Source organism: Phalacrocorax aristotelis, chromosome 5 (genome assembly GCF_949628215.1).
Source record: "Phalacrocorax aristotelis chromosome 5, bGulAri2.1, whole genome shotgun sequence".
Classification (NCBI taxonomy): domain Eukaryota; kingdom Metazoa; phylum Chordata; class Aves; order Suliformes; family Phalacrocoracidae; genus Phalacrocorax; species Phalacrocorax aristotelis.
The window spans coordinates 9,797,722-9,817,770 of record NC_134280.1 but is presented as its reverse complement, the minus strand read 5'-3'; the positions used below and the strand labels follow the sequence as shown (position 1 = coordinate 9,817,770).

General features: G+C 39.3%; 1 protein-coding gene across 2 annotated transcripts in view; it reads right to left on the bottom strand.

Moving 5' to 3' along the window:
* The window catches only part of DPP10 (dipeptidyl peptidase like 10), a 298,202-nt gene that overhangs the window by 48,455 nt on the left and 229,698 nt on the right, over positions 1 to 20,049 (bottom strand). For both annotated transcript variants that reach the window (XM_075092913.1, XM_075092914.1), the window contains exons 8-10: positions 8,479 to 8,599; positions 3,940 to 4,094; positions 498 to 595 (exon numbers count right to left, since the gene is read on the bottom strand). In XM_075092913.1, the coding sequence (XP_074949014.1) occupies positions 498 to 595; positions 3,940 to 4,094; positions 8,479 to 8,599 (374 nt within the window). The remainder of the gene's footprint in view (positions 1 to 497; positions 596 to 3,939; positions 4,095 to 8,478; positions 8,600 to 20,049) is intronic.

The following is a 20,049-nucleotide window of genomic DNA, read 5'->3' as shown; positions in this document are numbered from 1 at the left end:
AGCTGTGATGCAAATCGAAACTTTCCATAACCTACTGGATTTGAAAAGTTCAGAATATTTCTCTCTAAATGAGGGAACACCCTGGTTACGTGTGCTGTGCATTTGTAATACACTTCTATATTCCGCAATATCATTTCAGAAATTGAAAGCAACACAAGTTGGCACAGAGCAAGGAAAGGCTGGGAGCGAATGCAGTCACAGCCTCAGAAATAGGGCAGCGTTCAGCCTCTTTGACCATAGCTTAGGATTCTTAATTTCATATATTTCAAGTAAATTGGAGCTTCTCAGGACATCAGACATGAGCAAATACCAGATCCCTGTGATTTTTAAAAGGAGCATCAATCCAATACAGCTATATTTTATTTTATCATCATTATGTTCAGCCATGGGGACAGAGACCAAAGCTAAGTGTTGTGCTGATGTAAAAAGGCAACGATTAGCCTGAGAGACAGTCAGGTTAAATTAAACATGAGTTTCAAAACAATGAAATTATATACCTTGATTTAAGGCTGTCAGGTGGCATCAGTTCCAGGGTATGTGCTGGTCCGTACAGATTAACTACACACAGCTTTACTGTTGGGTTTGTTTGACCTGCCTTTGAAAAAAAGAAAATAGGAGCTTTAGAGGCACTGAATAGAATCACTGATTAACATAATTCAGTATCTTTCTACTAATGAGAAAGTATTACAATGTAAAAGTCTTAAGTTTTTTAAAAAATAGCTTCACAGCCATATGAATTACACAGTTTAAAATATGAAGTATTAATTGAGTAATTCTCTCACTGCCTTTACCGATGGCAGGCCTTCCTGTGCAGAGCAAGGGAGCAGTGCTAAAAGTGGTTTGGCCCAGTTCAGTAAAGTCAGCTGCAAAATCACAGCCAGTTCTTAAACCATCAGTTAAACCCAGTCTCCAGCAAAGTCTTTTCCACACACTATTGCTCCTTCTTCCAAAAAGCTGTGCTATATCTGGGATAACATTCTTCCTCTTCTGTCTTTACCATTTTCTCCCAGAATTCCTTCCCTGGCTTGCTGAAATGAAAGATGAAAACCTCTATTTTTGGCCCTGTTCAGGATGCAGCTGCTTTGGCAGGCCAGCTCTGAGAGAAACAAAATGTTTCTTGTTGCTAAAGAGGATTAAATGGCAGTTTAATATATCCATTGGAAAGAGTGTGATAAGTCCTGAGGATCTCCAGGGAGGTGGGAATTGTCCTCCTCCCAGCAACATGGCTCGTTACTAAGGGAGGTTCCTCAGATGAAGAGAAACGACTGGCAATAAAAGGCAAGGCTCTGCAGGGTTGGCAAGGAGATGCTACTAGTTCTGTCCCCCTGTCCTGGCCATATCACATTCAAGCTTCTTTTTCATAGAAATCACAGGAGTCACACAACACTATACAGCATCCTTGGGATATGGGGGATGAAAAGTGTGTCTCTCAGTGGGGCTGACTCGTGTTTAATGTTGGAAGGACAAAGAAGAAATCACTGATTCTACAGATTTAATCATAATGATAAACTATAAATCTGGCTCTTCACAGGGCATAGAAATGCAAAATATCTTGGCTGAAATACACCCACAAATTCCCCTTAGAAATTTGACTTATCTCAAAATATACTCTGAGTGGTATGGGGGCAGGGAAGTGGCATTTGTGTATTTTCACTAGCGCTAAAAAAAGACTTTTGAAGATGGATTTAATCAGACTTGTGTAATTTTTTTTTTTCAGAAACACTTCTATATTTGTCCAAAAGAAATGTGGTTTTTCAAAGTCATCCTCTGCATGAACACAGCTTACACAAATGCAAAGCTGTGGAAGAAAGCCACTAAAGGATCCAGTCCTTAGGACACACCTGCAGCCTCCTTATATCCTTTGAAGTTACATTGACTGCATAGTGGTATCCGAGCACTCTCAATGGAAGGGCTGCCAGGAGTAATTACTATCCAGCATGAGTATGAGTTGTAGAGAGACACTCTAAGGCACGCCTTCACAGCAGGCACGGCCGTATCTGTGCTAGCCCCTGCACATGAAGCGCAGAAGTACAGCGCTAGCCAGCCCTGCCATCACCAGCCCTGCTCCGGTGGCCCGGCACTGCCCCACGCGGGCTGCCAGCCCGAGCTCATCTCCGTTCAGGGCTCTGCTGCCCCAAAGTACTGCCTCTGCTACAAACACCCACGGTGTGCCCTGCTCTGCTGCATGGATACGTCTGAGCTACAGCTCCGCCGCAGTGGCTTCTAGCTGGATACAAGGTCTGTCCCTGCAGCTGAGGAGCTGCTGTGATCAGGGGGGCAAACGCCAAGCGCTCCCCGCAGCCTGCCGTTGCCGTGGGCGGCTGAAGGTGATTTTCCTACCTGAGTAGAAACTGGTCACATCCATGTCTCTCCTTCGACAGTGAACAGCCTCAACTCCTCTATCACTCGGGGTCCCCTCATGACTATTTAAATAGCTCAAATTTTGTATCATACCCAAAACATTTGCTCAGTAGTGCAAGAACTCTGTGTAGAAATCCTACTTTGCTCTCAATGCATTTAACAAAATTTAAATTCCTTTTTCACATTTTTCTTGAAGAACACATTCTGCACATAATGTACACAGATGTGCATGTTCCAGTGTTCACAAACTCAAGTGGGTTTCCTTTAATTTTTTAATCATAGATACAATTTTCTCTGATGGTTTCATTCTACAATAGAGACAAAACTTTTTTTTTTTCATCTCTGTTGCTATACCAAAAGCTTCATTACCAATTAATGATGTTTAACGGGTAGCTAAATTGGCATTAAATGGAGACATTAAATAAAGATAATGTTTTTTCATTAACGAGATTACTGAAATAGCATTGTGTATCACTTTTATGCTAAACTGCTAATGAAATGGAATTACTCACTTCTCATTTACAAAAGTGACTTAAAAATATCCTTTATTTTTTTTTCTTTGCTCTGTCACTCAACGTCTTTTGCCAATGCAAGTATGTAAACTACCTATGCTACTATGTTACTTCATTATTTTATAGTATTATTTCATAGCATAAATACATTATATTTATATCATGCATATTATTGTTTCATAGTACCTGGTACTGTCTAACTGTCCACCCATCAAGAATAAAGGGTCATCACTAAAAAACAGTAGTCAGAATAGGGTACCTAATATTTTCGAAAGCCCTCAATGAACTTCCCTTGAAATGTCAAAGGAGTACCACACACACATCCCCCATCAGAAAGGAACTCAGACACTTTGAAATTGCGTGCGAGGAATGGATAAACGGCTAAGGTGGAAGATAACCCCAGTGCTGGAGCTCAGCACAAAAACGATGGCTAGGGAGGCACCTGATCAGGAAATCCCCAGAAAATGGTGAACGATTTCAGGCATTATGGCTGTCTGGGCTGTTCTTTCACTTTCCAACACAAATCTAAAAAAACTTCTCTGAATCTTCTGAAGCTCAGTGATAGCTCTATCTTTTATATAGATTTTTTCCCTCATTCTGATGGCCAGGAAAAGATGTTACTGTGGCTTATCTTATTCAAGGCCAGTCTATTATATTTATTAATAACAGCATAATTTACTGAGATCTATATAACTGCAATGGGACATGCCCTGCGCTCTGCACACAGCGTGTATGACTCCAGTGCAGTTGTGACAGAATCCTTTTTTTCCTGTGCAGTCCTTCAAACAGATTACCCTTCTCTCAGAAGTGGTGGATCGATTTTACCATGCCATGTATCAATGATGAAATTACTGTGAATCAGTTTCTCTGCTGCTCCCTCACCTGATAGTTTCTTCCCAGCAAAAGGTGTTACAGTCTACCGAAAAATAATGTAATTAATATTTCCTGAAAAGCAATGTGAACCAAGTCAGTCTCTATTACTGTCTAGAAACACTCCTTGCATATCGTTGAATACTATCATGGAACGAGGAACAGAAGGTGGGGGCTGCACTCACACTCCTCTTACCTTAGGATATGGATACTGTTTTCCTTTTGGATATAGAGCTCCAGTAAACCGGGGAATAACCATGTTCGGCACCAGAGAGTCATTTATGGTCAGGAATGCCAGTCTTTCACCGTCTGGAGACCACCAGTGGGCAACGTGAGAATGAAGAAGTTCCTCTGCAAAACCAGATCTTCTTAGGGTCCATAAAAATAACTATCAGAGAATTTCCAGCTCATTCAGTTGGCACTGATTTGCTCTTTCTGTGCCTACTTGAAATGCGCCTGTGGTAATTTCAGTAATTTCACATTATCCGGGGTTGAATGTTTGGATAACAAGGCATATTGAAAGACCAAACTTCAACCATTTTCCTCAAATGATTACTTTCATTGATGTCAATAAATCATCTAAACGTGAAAGATGATTGTAACTGCCATATGTTTAGTACCACTGCATTCCATTAGAGGTGTTTAATTAATTTTTAAATGATTTGGACCAGTTTAATAGACAGGTTTTTTAGGACTGTCAATCTGCTTTTTTTTTTTTGCCTTAAATATAAAATTTTAGTATACCCAATTTCTCTGAGCTGTGGCACCTGGAAACATGCAGATCCTCACACAGTGATGTTTATGCAATCATTTTTGGAGTGCAATGTTTTGCCTTTCTTACCTCAGTCTAATGGTCTGCTTTAATTCTTAGAAAATTCAGTTTTTCTGCAATATAACTTTTTGAAAATCCAAACAAAACTTATTTTTATGCAAATTTTATTTCCAAATGAAAGTAATTCGCAAAAATGTCATGCAATGTTTTGTTACATTTATTGTCATTGTATTTCATATGAGAAAGAAACAAAGCAGAAACAACCATAGCAATATCACCCAAACTCCTGGAATCCCAGTAATGCAGCTCCTGACCAATTCCAAATTCACCCTGTACAGGTCTGTCTTCCACTTGTGAAAAGACTTTTTTTTTTTGACTTAAAGATTTTTTAATCACATATTATGATATGTTGACTTGTTTGGTGAGCATTTTGTATTTAAGTTTGAAGAATTTGGCTGGAAAACTAATTGAGGATAGTATACTAACTGAAACAATGGGCTGACTGCATACCTAATTTAAGAGTCTACCTACAAAACTGCTTAAATTGTCAGTGAAGACTCTCCAAGATGCTAATCAGACTCTGAAAGTTGTAAAGTGGCTTAATGAGTTGAATTATCTAAGGTTAGGTGCAATGAAGCTGGGGCCCATATTCAGAGTCATATATTCTGCATCATGCTTCTCTCCCTGGCTGGATAACTAAAACCTTTTACACAGGAGAACAGCAGAGAATGAATGGTGAATATCAGATAGCAAAAATCACAATTGTGTTTGCTTTAAAATTTTACAGTTTGCATTCAAACAAGGCTATTCGCACAAAGAAGAGCTATTCCCAAATGCTTGTGTAAGGTAAAATGCTAATAACAAGCTTATGCAAATGATAAAAGAAAACAAATGAGGTCAAAAGGAGCAACATTTCTGAATTCAATTGAAAATCTCTTAACTTTACCTGGACAATATACAGCCTGCTCAGCTTCTGATGCTATTAAAACCACTACTAAAAGTAAAGGACTGCTCTAACTCGACCAGTGGTTAATGGGAAGGAAGCAGTATATTCTTTCATGCTAACAGACTGTGGTTGTCCAACAAGTACAGACAGAATTCCCTTTTACCCTTACTTTAATTACGTGTATTGTGGGGAACAGCCCACTGCCTGCCTGCATCCCTAGGAACCAGAAGAGTTCTCTGTAAGTCAGGTAATGCAACAGATATTTGAGCCAGGAGTTATAAAACTAGGAAAAGAATGGGCAAAATCACTTAAGGCAGGCTTTAGGACACGCATCAGGAGGAAGGCTTTGGGATGCATACCACTTCCCAGACCATTTCAGACTGGACACTTTTTACCATGACAAAGGTATTTGTATGGCTGTAGAGACAGGGAATAAGAACAACAAACTGGGGCGATAACTGATGTGGAGGTATAAGATATTTGGATGAATACACCTGGCTTCCTTTTCAAAAAAGAAGAAGCAGGCGCGTGGCCGTTATGAAAATCAGTCCTGTATGAGACCGATGTATCTGTGCCTTCACAGGCAAGAATCATCCACAGCACATATGAAAAGGTCTGTGTTGTGTTGTCAGCTAAAGAAGTTCTGTGAAGCTTTAAAGCCTTTCAGTCTCCTAATATTAATAAAATGTGTCTGTAGGAAGGATGGGCAGACACAGAGACGCAGGAGCATAACCTCAGTCAAGCATCATTGCCATTATTGTGCTAGCTGCTCCTGTCCTTTCCAAATTACCCCATTTTCTTTTTCTGTTCCTCAAGAAATGTTTCCAGCTTAAAGGAACGGTCATTTGTTTTATCAACAGCTTTGCTGATCTTTAAAACAAATGAAGTTATAAAAAATCCACATCAACCTCTTTCAGATACTGTTTCTGAGATACACAGGTAAGCTGGAATGCAAAAAATAAAAGAGCATATTGGTATGTTTCAAATAAAAGAAATTAGTTTTTATTCTCTTTAGTTCCTAAACGTAGATCTCATGAATGCAGAGGTTCAAATCATATAAACCCTCCACATTTCTTACATTAAATATGTCTTAAACCTCTCTCTGCATAAATCTTAGATGGGTTCTTCTCCATCCCTTCCAGACAGCTCAAATAAAACGCCTGGCAAATACCAGAACTGATCAGTTGCCTTAGGTAACCTTTTGTGGTCTCTTCCAACTTGAATTATCCTATGATATCGTCAGGATCCTTTGCAGACTAGGAAGGAATGTTTATTTAAGAATCTCATATTCCGTGGAGTAGAGCTGTATATTATATGTTATTCACTACAGCTCCATGCTGCACCCAGCTGCACCCCAAAGAGAAGAGGCTGCCCTCCTCTGCACTGGTGTCCTTAAAAGACTTGCAGAATTGGAACCAGAGCTGCCTTGTTGCATCTATGACTGTGACTCTTACTAACTTACTGTGTTTTAGCAAAAACTCAGTATACTATATCAACTTCAGTGAGCTACATACGCTTAAATTCTTGCATGCAGTCATGTTAGATTTGAAGAATATGAAGTGCATATAAAATGATATTCCATTCCAAAAACGTCCTTCATCCTTAAGTTTTGAAATGTGCCGACACATTAAAACATTTCAAGACGTTAATAGAAACCATGGAAGTGGGTGATTAGCAGACACAGGCATTTATATGGCTAAGGGATACAAACTACCATTCTAATTTCAGAGTTTACTTGGGCAGAGATTTTTAAAAATATCTGTCTGAGCTATTTGCTCATAACTACTGAAATCCCAGCAGGAGTGCATAGACCATTTCTAAGGGCCCCACTGAAGTTCCTTGCTCTGCCCCACAAAACTCTACATACGAGAAGTTGTGACTTCAGGTAACTAAGTATTTATCACTGAGCTACTCATCTATAAAATTAGTGAGTCTCATAGAAAGAATAACTGAAATGTGTATTAATTTTAAGCACTTGTATCAAGCTGGGTAATCTACTCTAGTTTTTAAATTTATTATTATGTTAAAAGCATTTTGGGTGCAGAGAGAAATATCCTCCGGTACTATGCAGAGGCTGGCTTCAGAAGCCAGAGGGTATCACAGACTGAGCCACCCTCCACTTCATTTTGGCACTGCTTTCCAGCAACAGCAAGTTTTCCAGGTGTCTAGCCCAGGTTGATTTAAGCAAAAGTAGTGGCCACGGTTGAGGTAAACACATGACACTTTTACATCATGTCAAAACACTCAGATTGGATTCAGGCATGTTCTTAAAGTCAAGCATAATGTTACTGCCTGGCTTGGGGGGCTGGAGTCTCTCGTGAGTCAGGCTAATGCGCAGCACATCAACCACCACTGACGCTGAAGGAGAGACACTGATAAAAACACAAGCGGGGCACCGGGCAGTATCATCTTTGATCACCTTTCACTGTGGATCCAGCAGTAAAAAAGAAAACATAGTCAGTTCTACTTCTCCACTATGATTCTTCTGTGCCTTCTTCTGTTAGGATGTTTTAACTGTAAATAGCTTGGTACTTTTCACACAAGCAACACTTTTCACACAAGCAACAAAAAGTCCTTTTCCTCCTCACTTGTGTTGTAAACCCAGAATAATTTCAAAGGTATGAATGGAGTTATTCTAGATAAGCTAAACGTACAGGGTGTTCAGTTTTATTTGAATAGCTCTATCTGAAACGCCAGCCCCACTGAAGTTGGTAGTAAAATCCCACATCAAGATTTCACTACTATAGTATTTTTTACATACTACATAGTGTTCATAATAATTTGATACGTTCTGGCTGAAAATAAACTCCTCTTTCTCAGAAAATATTTTTATATGCAAAACAGCAGTCAATACAAAGTATGAATAGATACAAAGGCAATCTTGCAAGGAAATGAGAAGGCAAAAAAAGCAAAACCAACCTTAGATAGCGTTTTCTGAAATGAATAGATTTGTGCAGTTGGGTCTGTACAAGAACCTCTCATCTGTTTTAATAAACAGATATATTTGTCCAGCTTACCTTCATATAACCAGTCTGCAATTCCATTAAAAATAATTCCTTCTTTTCCTGAAGATGTCAGGCGCAATGAGCTACTCTTTACATCAGGCTGATAGTAGATGTTATTTTCAAAAATATAAATCTGGATGAAGTAAGAGGGATGGAGAGAAAAAAGAACATTTTGCTATATATAAATGAATGTTCAGCAATGAATACATAATTTCCTCAGGCTCAGACAGTCTACAGGATAATTCATCATGCGTTTTCACTGACATTGGCTTCCTATTTTGTTTTATTATCAATTTGGACAAACTAAGTAAACTTTTAATACTTATGCCAAGCCAAATTCTTCCTTTGAAACTGTGTTCCCAGTTGAAATGTTTCTATTCACTTTAAGAAATATTATTACATTTCTCAGAATCATATAGGAGACAAGTTTTGTAACACTTGAATAGATAAAGAAATTTTCCATTAATTCCATTCCATCTGATAAAATAATCTGTTTTTCTATCTGTGAAATTAGACTCACTTCTCCAAGTACATACAACACAGTACATACATCGGAAATGTAAGTTACAGCTTTCTATCATGGCGTGAGAACATACTGGAAAAGCAAAAATAAATAGCAGACTGCCGTTAACGTTTCTCAGCTGGCTGACACTACTTCTGACTTTGACACACAAACATTTTACCTCAAGTGCTATATAAATGCCCTTCATTTTCAAGTCTAGCCTTCTCCTCCTTTTCCTGCGAGTAACAGACTAGGCACACAGTCCTTTCCTCCTTCACTGCCACTTCTCAGCTTTGTCTGCTTTTCTTCCCCGCCTTACTGTGTTGCAAAGGATTTCAAGTTCATTCATTTTGTGAGACTGAGCTCCAGGCTCCATGACAAAAAGATAAAGGCCAAAACCCCAAAAAACTACACATCCCCCCACCCCCCAAAAATAAAAACAAACAGGAAAAATAAAGAGGAGGAGGAATATGGGGATGACAAAAAGGGCAGGAGCCAAATACAGTGATGATGAGGAAGGTTTATGACATGGAAATTCTTATGTTTTCAGACATATGCCACAACGGGCTATATGTCTGCCTTCCGCCTATCAGCCAGCAGACCTTTGAGTGCTTCACTGCAACACAGTTTAGGTACGTATTGTCCCAGACTTCTTCACTAGCACTATTTTTCCCAGTCCGGGTAAATAAGACACAAATATCAGAGCTATTAACAAGCCAAAAGCTACAGATGTGTATAAAACGCAGAACCACAGCTACTAGCATTTCCTGTTATAATGCGCTTAACCCTTTTTGTCTGTACTCCTCATTTTCTTGAGTTGTCAATGCCTGCGACTGGACTCTTATTTCAGCTATAATAATCTCAGAGTTGTAGTCTTTTTCTTTGCTTTATTGTTAAATTACAATGGCCATATACATGCTTGAACAGCTTAGCAATGGAATCAACTTAGTATTATTATTATGCACCCAACTTGATTCACACTAGAAAGAAAACGCAGCTAACAGCACTAGAGAAGCAACACACAACAGAAATTTTTGTACCAACATTTCATCAATGTACACTGATATACGGAGTCTCAGGGACTGCTAACACGAAGAAAATCTATTTCCACCAAAGACCATTTTAAAAGCCTTGTCATTTATCATTCTCTCATAGTTCTATGATAAACGACTTAAGGGAAAATACTAACCAGAGAGCAAAGTGTTATTATCACTATTACTGCTGTTCTCTTTGCTTCTAAATTACCATCTGAAATAGATTTCCCTATGAGTCCCCGATCTAATGGCATTTCTTGATTTTTTAACAGTAGCCACTTCATGACTTCTGCTGCATACAGCAATAAAGCTGGGTTTTTTCATACCATGAGTAGTGCAATGATTTTAACCATTACTGGGAATCAAGGATGACTTGGAACAAAATTCTTTATGGTCAGAAATTCAAAACTTGGCAGTGTGTTCAAAACTGAAGTAAAAATAGTTGATCCAGTTTGAAAAATCCAAAATATATTGACCAGTAATTACATTTCTAGTTTTATAAATAATATTTGGTATAGTTGAGAATTTATGAGAAGCTGATGTATGACCTATGACCCAGCATTAACACCAGGAGAAAACAAGGATTAGAGAAACCTGGACATATCAAGCTTTCGAAATAATATTGACAAAACCTCCTTGTCAATCTATATTTCCACAGTAAAAATGTACTTCTTTTTTTCCTAGGGTAAAAGAAACAAATACAAGTAATAATAAGGCATGGTTATTTGCTCACCCAAGAAAAACAAAATAATTTAGCCAAGTACCTGCTATTTAAGTGAACTAAAAATATTCTTATCAGACTAAATTACAGATAGTGTAAGTAGCGGGAACCACTCTATTGACTATTACTTACTAAGGAGCGATTTCTTTCAGTTGACAATCTCTTCTTATATAAACAACTGCTTCCAGGAGATTTCAAAAAAAGCCTACTTGATCAAATTATTTTATTTGAACTTCTTTAATTAAGTGAGCTCTATCTAATTCAGTTTCGAAGATCAGAAGCATCATTTTTATTCTCTCCCCCCTTTTCAGGCCATTTGTATTTCTAATGGTGACGATACCTGTAATGCCTAGTCTCTGCAATGAAAAACTTTGAAAGCCATCATTGCCAGCCAAAGTACAGGATTAAGAACTACTTATTTTATGACTGAACCATGAAAAGGTCTTTAATCCTGTTATTACTAGTTAGGAGGCACTGCTAATTCCATTTGACACATTCAAGATAAATAAATATCTCAGAAGGAATACTCACTGTTGCGCCACTGATTGCCTCAGCTTCCTCAGCTTTATTCCCCATTCATTTCCTAAAGCGGCTTCGTCTCCATCCTCAACCAGTTCTCAGGCACCTTCTGAACATTCCCACAATCCTCTTAGTCTACTCTGTCACCTGAGGTTTCCCTTCCCTCCTCATCACGTGTGGCACATGTTCTTTCAGCTTTGAAAGCTAGCCCAAATAACAACTTTTTCCTTGAACATATGGATTGGAACCTTTTAACGTTCTTGAAAAACTTCAAAGCCACCCAGCAGCTCTCTCCCTAGCAAGCCTCGAGCTCAAGGCTTACCTGAATTTAACATTAAAAAGGATGAATTTATGTTCCTTTGCAAAACATTTATGAAATACAACCAATCCTGTTCTTCCACGTAACTAAGCAGCATGTAAATGCACATCGATGATTTAGGATTGGCGCACTGGCAAGTATTGCTCTGCACTGCCTGCAGCGTTTTGAAAGATCAATATCCTCATGCTGGAGGCTGTAACGACATCTTAGAAAGATTCACCACTATAGTTAGTCATTTAATCTCATCTATAATTTTGAATACTTGGTATATTTCAGGAGGTGCCATTTTCCACATAAAGCCCTCAAACTGCTGTTTGCACTGACAGGAATGGCATCGTGCACGCTTCCTACAGCGGCGCTGCCTAACCCCTGCAGTCAGGGCTGCGTTCCCCTCCCTTCCTGACCATGCCAAAGTGCTCATCTGCAATTAACTCCTCCACCTCTTTGAAATAAGGTCTTGGAGTTAAAACATTGATTTCTGCAGCAGAGTTGTAATAGGAGTGACAACATTATCCTGGAGGCTACTAGTCGTGGCCCGAGAGGCTCTTTGCTTTGCTCTCTGTAAATCCAAGCTGTGGATTCAATTAAGCACAAGCACTTTGTGCGGCCACAAAAACAAATCTCCCATCTTACATAACTGCCAGAGCAATGCAGCCAGGAAAGACATTACTAAAAGGCATACTCATTGTGCATTCTTCTTCCCAGTATATTATTTATAAGGCACAAATGTACCTCATACGTAGCTCTAAAACCATTGAAATTGTAATATATCACCACTTAAAAATAATTTTGTTCACAAGATTGAGAATAGATCTCGCTTGCTATTGTCTAGCGCTGTTGTCATGTTTGCACACCCAACGCTGACCGCCAGCTAAGTGTCTTGCTTCGTGTCCCTCTGAAATAGCCATGACTAGCAGAAGCAACTATGGTTTGACCAGAGAGGTGTGAAGTGGACTTTTTCTCCCCGGTTAGTCCTTGGCTCCCATTTGCCCGCTGTGGCCATGACACCACTCCACGCTCCTCCTGCTGCCTGACGGGGTGTCAGCTGTGAAGTGACTTCAGGAGGAAAAGGGGCACTGGTTTTATTTTACGTAGATTACCATGAGCACACCAACCAAGAGTAGAAATTGAAATATTCCTCAGCTGAAAGATGCACAAAATCCTAAATTAGACCCCAAAAACCGTCCTTAAATATCATCGTCAAACTCTGCCCTCCCTGCAAATCACCTAAGTTCCTTTTCTTTAGTTCATACATTTTTAGCCTTCTTGCTCAATTTAAACATTGCCACCAGTGCCTTCTGGTGAAAACAATACCTGTAGGAAACTCCTTACCGCTCTACTTTGTGGTGCATTAAAATATATTTCCAAGCTTTTATTTCAAAAACACAAAGACTAGATGGAAATTTTTATTTTTTAGGTGGTGGCTGCTGCTGGTGCTTAGTTGCAGTACAGCAATACGTAGAAGCTGAATTTATGAGCCAGAGTTTGGGTTCTAAAATTCACAGAAAGAGAGCACAAGTGGCTGGGAGAGAACTCAGGCTACTACTTTTCCTACAACAGAGACTTACGCTCTCAAATACTGTAAGGCAGACAGCCAATCACAACACTAGGATAAGAATTATTGATCAGAATAAAAAATTATTCTCAGCGCAAACCTGCAAATACATGTGCCTAAAATTGTGACTCCAGTAAGGAAAATTAAACAAGTGCCCAAAGGTTTCCAGGGTGGGGACATTCACATACCTCATCGCTTTGTATATTGTGTTTTAGGCAATATCACATAAACCAGAAATTTCCCTTGCTAGTCTATCTCCAGTCAGGTATTTGGGATGAAGTAAAAATAAAAAGGCTTTTCTTAGTATACACTTGGGTCTAATTGCTACATCAGGAGTACTAAAATGTTGACTGTAACTACTGAATCTTCCAGAACTGCTAAAAGAGGAGCTTCTAACTGTGTATCAGACAGGTATTCTCATGAATACATCAGTGGCTTTGTACCCAAAATGCTTTCACAGCTTTCAGGCATGACGATAAGAAAATAAATTGAAAAAGGCACAAAGTGGAACAAGCCTATGCTATCTTATACGAAAATTATTATTTTTTAACCTCTTCACCACCTATTTCCCAAGTGTCTTTAAAGTATTTAAAATTATTTTTAGCTAAGACCCTTAGCTAATAGTGCTGTAAATAGGGATAAATGTAAAATTCTGTGGCCTTCAAAATTATTTGACTTTTTGTTTTCTTAGAGATTTTGCACAGCTAATCACATCAAGCCTTAAAACAAATGAAGAATAACCCAAAGCATTTCTTTAATTATTTTATTAACTATTTTCCAATTAATGAAAAACTTCTGCAAGAATGTTTTGGATTAGCAAGAGATTAATTCTTGATAATGATCACATTTATTTCAAGGGACTGTGAAGAATTTGAGGCTCTGCTTGCTCTAATGTTTTACCTACAGCACTAATCCTTCCCCTTCTCCCACATCTGTCAGCCTCTAAACCATTTTTTCACAAACCTTCTTCTAAATTGATTTCTTCCAAAACACTTATTTATTGTTTGCAACATGTTTCACAATTACATGATTTTATTTCAGGCTGAGGTCTTAAGCAGAGCACCCAGTCCGAGGAGTTAGTTCCAGATGGCAGACAGCTGTGAAAACATAGAGACATCTAATTCCGCAGCTGAATGGCAAACCCCGTGCCAATAGCTGGAGAGGCCCCCTGTGCGTCTTTAATCATCTCAAACACTACAGGCAGAGAAAAGCTGCTAAATTACAGAAAAATACTCCACTTTTTCCCTTTAGGTGCTCTAACCGAAGCCTTCTGCTTGGGCATATCCACACTCAATCACTCCTCTGATTGCAGGGTAGCGTTTAGCGGCAACAGTTCAAGGTTTTTACACACTAGCCGGGCAGCAGCAGCCGTTTGCCTGGAGCTGCGTGGAGGTCACCACGAGATCGCTTACCCTGCACAGAAGCGGTAAGTATGTGAGAACCAGGGCTTTCAGCTCTCTACCAAAGCAGGGGCAGCTTCTCTACCAAGCAGCTGCCAGCAGCTGGTTAGCCCTGACAGCCGAGAGAGACTCACGATCAGGTATTTGCGTGTGTCCTAGAAATTCAACCAGACACCCACGTTCAGACTCTTAGTTATATTCAAAAGCCCCATTTTCTTCAGATGGAAGAGAAACAGCTGCAGCCCTTGCTGACAAAACCTATCTCCTTCCCTGGAACCGGTCATCAGCCTCACTCGCAGAGAAAAGCTACCAAACCGAGAGGCAAATTTCTCCCAGACCTGGCGTTAAGGAGGTAGACTTAACAATCTAGCATTAGCCCTTTCTCTGACTTACACATGGATAAACTTATTTTTACATTAATATGATAAAGTAGCTTACCATGCAACAAGTTCTTAAAACAGATTATATACACACTATCCACAGAGGTATAATGTATTGCCACTGCTGTTCCCCAGTATGAGAGGGAACCATCTTGGGTCTAGAAGTAACATTACTCACTCACGTCATGCTTTGCCCAAGCTGAAGGTACGTCTCCCCACTCTGTACTACAAGCAGGTACTTGCTGGCCTGTGTCATGCTTCTTAGGGTAGTGTGGCCACAGTTTAAAAGCCATGAGAAGGTACAGCTGTCCTATAAGGCAGAAGTTTGCAGATCCCCAGTCTAATATTTCCACATTACCTGATGTGAAATGATAGCAGAAGTCACTAACAACTAACAAATAAAACAGACGAAAACACAGCCTTTAAAATTATCTTGATATTTATCATAGGGAAAACTTGGACACCTATCCCGTAATGGTTAATATATCAGGGACTTATTTTCCTAACTTAATGAGTGAATCTTCCTAATTAATCCTCCAGAGTTTGAGCATGGCAGATTTGTTTGACTTCCACCATCAGCACAAACACATTTTGCCATCAATAATAACAGAAATATGTAATGCAAACTGCAAGTGTCAGTGGGCTTTGCAGCCACAACTTACATAAGTTTTATCAGCTCCTGAAATTAACTTTTCCAGATAGAAAGATAATACCCAGAATCCAGCATCTTGCCTTGCAGGAAAGAAATGGTGAAGTGTGACTAACGGCATGGTTTGTCATTACATTAATTCATCAGGACAAACACCTAGTTCAGGGAAGGTACTCTAAAGCTACTGAGCAGATACAGCTGGAAAGGAAACAAAGAAGGCACCTGTATCAATACACCTGTGGTTAAAAAAACCATACCTGTACACCAAGCACTGGTCTCTTCCTGTACAGGTGAGTGTCCTACGTAAGAACCCAGGAAATCAACAGATCCTTCCACAGACTCTCTGACCAACAAGTATATAAATAACTGTTGCAACTTGGAACAACTTCAGTGCTCCCACTTAATAACCCAGAGAACACGACAGTCTTCCTTACCTTTCACATAGGGAATATGAGCTACAACAAGTCTAAGGAATTTCTGATTATGCCCAGAAGGAGACCTTCAGGCGTTCAGGAAATGCTGCTGCCTGCAGAACTCTGGCAGTTGCTAACGACAGTGCTAAAGACATTGACCTAAAGCATCTTTGGGCAGCCCATCTGTGGCTATATTCCTGTGTGACCTTGGCAAGGACACACAGTTTACTGTCTTTGGACTAGGACAGGTGTCTTCAGAGCCCAGCATTCTACATAACAGACCACTCAACTGCACTTTTTGCTCTATGCAGGGGGGTATTTTTACTGATGCAGAAACAAGTGTGGTCCCGTGCACCGACGTAGATAGTCTGACTAACCAGCTGACTTCACCATCCCCATGGCAGATAGCTACATCTCAGCATAGGATCTATCAGATTTCATTTCCTAAGCATAAGGCAAAATTCCACCCTTCCTCTTGTGAGTCTGCCAGCTAATTAGTTGGATAATTAATTCTTCAAAAGCTTCAAGATGTTTTTCCATCTGGGCTTGCCTCTTACCGTTTGTTCTGTCTCCTCTCTTACCATACATTAACCAGGGCCAAATGCAACTGCCCTTAGTTGGATCAGTCACAGAAACTTCCTGATGAGATGTATTTTCTTGCTAACAACTGTTAATACAAATAACATCAGCTATTCACTAGACAGAAAAAAGTCAGTTTAAAAATACTTAGTCTCTCAGCAAATTTTGTACGTTGCTTTTCAGAGATCAAACCATGATGTCTCCAGTTCCAGGTACAATACTAAGCTGGCACAGCAATGACTATTTTGCAGCTTAACCTCATACTGGGAAGGGAAGGAAGATCCCATGACACACGCAGCAGCTGTATTTCTCCTAGTCCTGCGTTCATGTTGGAGTACGCGGTGGAACAAAACACAAGGCAATGGGGGAATGAGAATAACTTGTTATGCTATCTAGTCCATGGCTAAAGGAGTGCCATACATAAGCAGAGTTTAACTAGCTTTCATATAGCCAGTTTAACCAAGAGTTAACTAGAAGTTAGAGCCCAGAGTCAAAGATAGTGGCACAGAGAGCCCTCGCACGTAAATGTTGTGAAGGTAAAAATAGCTTGAAGTGAAATAGATTGATCAAAACTTGCTTGGCGATGTTTATACTGCTTGGCCATATAAATGTACATGTACATATTATATACATCCAAAGCGTTAATGTTCTTTGTTTCCTGAACAACATGGTGTTCCATATGCAAAGTTCCGTGCAAACAAGTAATCTTAGATAAACAAATAAATAAGCAGTATCTTAAATAGACTCATTCATTTAAAAATGATATTTCTACCATTTCAATGTTATGTTATTTCAATTCCTACTTCCGTTGTAGCCATCATTATGGAAAATGCAGATATCTATGCACTTCCTTTGATTTGTAAATAATATTTGAACTAACTTTGGATTATAGGAATAAATTAAAATGAAACCCCTGCAATCACACGGAAACCATTTCGTTGCAGTTTTTTCAACACTTGCTGTCAAGATAACAAGTTTGATTTTCATTTAAGTACTTAACACATTTGTTACCACTTTATGGTTCACAGATCTGAAAAATTATACAAATAGCTCCACTTCAGAAACCTACAATTAGTTTCCACCAATTTAAAAAATACTGCAAATCAGCTGCAATATCTGTCTATGAATTACCATTGCAAATAAAGACCTGGCTTGGCATCTTCTCTACCACTGTTCAACATCCTCCAAAGCACTGATAAATACTTTTTTTTTTTCCTAATAGAGCCACTGATTACATTATTCATAGTCAAAGTGCAATGTCTGTTCTCTTCTTCAAGTCCAAACTGAACAATTGTTTTCTTGTCATCTATGTCACTTACTATACCCCTGGGACTTGCAGACTTAAATTGGGATTGCCAGACCATTATTACACCTACTGCTACAGAAGATGAGTACCCCCTTCCGCCCTTTTCCCTTTCCAAAATCTCATTTAGTTGAAGCAGCTTCCCACTGAAGAACAAGGTGTACTTAAGAATACGTGTTTTGTGTGTCAATGCAACAACACTATAGCTGCTATTTTCTTTTCTCTCTCACAGGAAACAAATGCTTGTTTTGGGAAGAAAACATTTTCTAACATCACCCAGAAGAACTCAATGTGCAGCATTATATAGGAACAGTTGTTTATTATACCCAGTCAGAAGCTCCATGATGGCAATCCAAACCCCCTGGTCCCTATCAAAGCTCCTCTATGGCCAAGAGCCACAGGGCATGTGCTGCAGTGAGCCACAGAAATCCTTCAGGTCTCTACTGGGTTGCAGGAAAGAGGTGGCTTTTCCTGCATTCTGTGACGAACTGGTGCTGTGATGCCATTTGGCTTGTCGCTACCTACAGCTTGAGACTCGACACCCATATTCAACATAACTTTACTGAATATAGTGCTGGCACAAGGGTCACTCAAACTGCTCATGGGCGGCATGCGCGGTAGGGATTATGGGTATACCACCAATCTTCCTGTGAGAGTGCTCTATACATGGGCGTTTCCAAGTTAGGTGTCAATTTACTGCTCTGCACGTGTGAAAGTACAATCTCTTGTTTACAAAACCACATGGACAAACCAGATTTCTAGGTGGTACATTCCACATGTCGGAAAAGTAGCAAGATAAAGGGTTAGTATCTGCCATTCTTGCCCATGGTAATAAGCTGTGGAAGAAGCTCCATGACAATGAACTGGGACACTCCCTGATTGAGAAGCAAGTAAAATACAAGGTGGCAAACTACTACCCAAAACCTTTATAATGCATTTCACTGGTGTCACTGATTATTCTGCTGATACCTTTCTTACAGGTTACGGAGCAATCTCCAGAACCAAAAAGAAGTACTATACTTTAGATAATATAAAACACATGAAAGTGTCTTATAAAGCTTTTAAAAGTGTTACAGTACTCAGTAGTGACTTCGTCAGTTACAATTACACAGACTTTCTCCAAAACCTTTTTTTTTTTTTTCCACCTTACCAATTTTCTATCCAGATCATGTACATTACGGATGACAATTTCAGGGGAAGCTTTACAGAAATGTATTGCAAAGCAGATCTATGTTATATCCCTTTCCCCTACATTATACCTGTGGTCTATTCAGATTGTGAGCTGCTATGGGCAAGGATTTCAGGCTAAAATGTCCGACACAGTCTGCAGTACAGCTGCTTTGCATGTCTCCAGGAGTGCAGGATGGCTCTGATCTCCTCTCCGACATTTTCTTTTTTAATTTGCAGTTCAATCTATACCAGTAAAGAACTTTCAGAGGTGTTCAGTTCTGACTTGCTCCAGTTCTTACTCCATAGTTCCATGTGCACATGGACCAATAAATTATGCAGATGCTGGGCACAGAAGGTACCATCAGCTACCTAAGCAAAGCATGGCAGTAGACAAAGATCTACCCTTATACGATCTATGTTTCAAAATCATCAGACACACTGCAAATAGGGCAGAAAACAAATAACCAAAACCAACAAAATTATTATAATTGTAAGCAATAATAACTATATTTACTCTTAAAGGTATCAATTTTCTAAAGATTGTCTTTGACCTAGACAGGAATTTTTTCAGGGGAAGCTTCCAAACCTTTTGATTATGTTGAATTAAGGCAGAGAGGAAGTAGCTGTTGATCAATATGAAACATGGAGATCTCAGAACACATACATCCCCATGTCATCTACCGCCTTTATATATTATTTTTATTTTTGCAGGCATCAAGCTGCCAGACATAGCAGGAACAACAGAACAGGACACTAAAGCACTACTTTTCTGCTGTCTAGATTAATGCCACTGCATCACAGTAATGTGTTAGCACAATCATTTCTGAACAACTGCAAACAATCTACAAGGCTATTATATTTAATTGCTATTTAGATAGTTTATAAATATACTGTAAACAATAGCAAGGATGCACTCATAATGCAGCTACAAGATTAGTTACTAATGTCATGGAATAAACCAGGGCATGAACTCAGAGAGCATCAGCAATGCCATGATAACTCTGATGTTTATGTCTTTGATTACCAATAAAAACGAGGA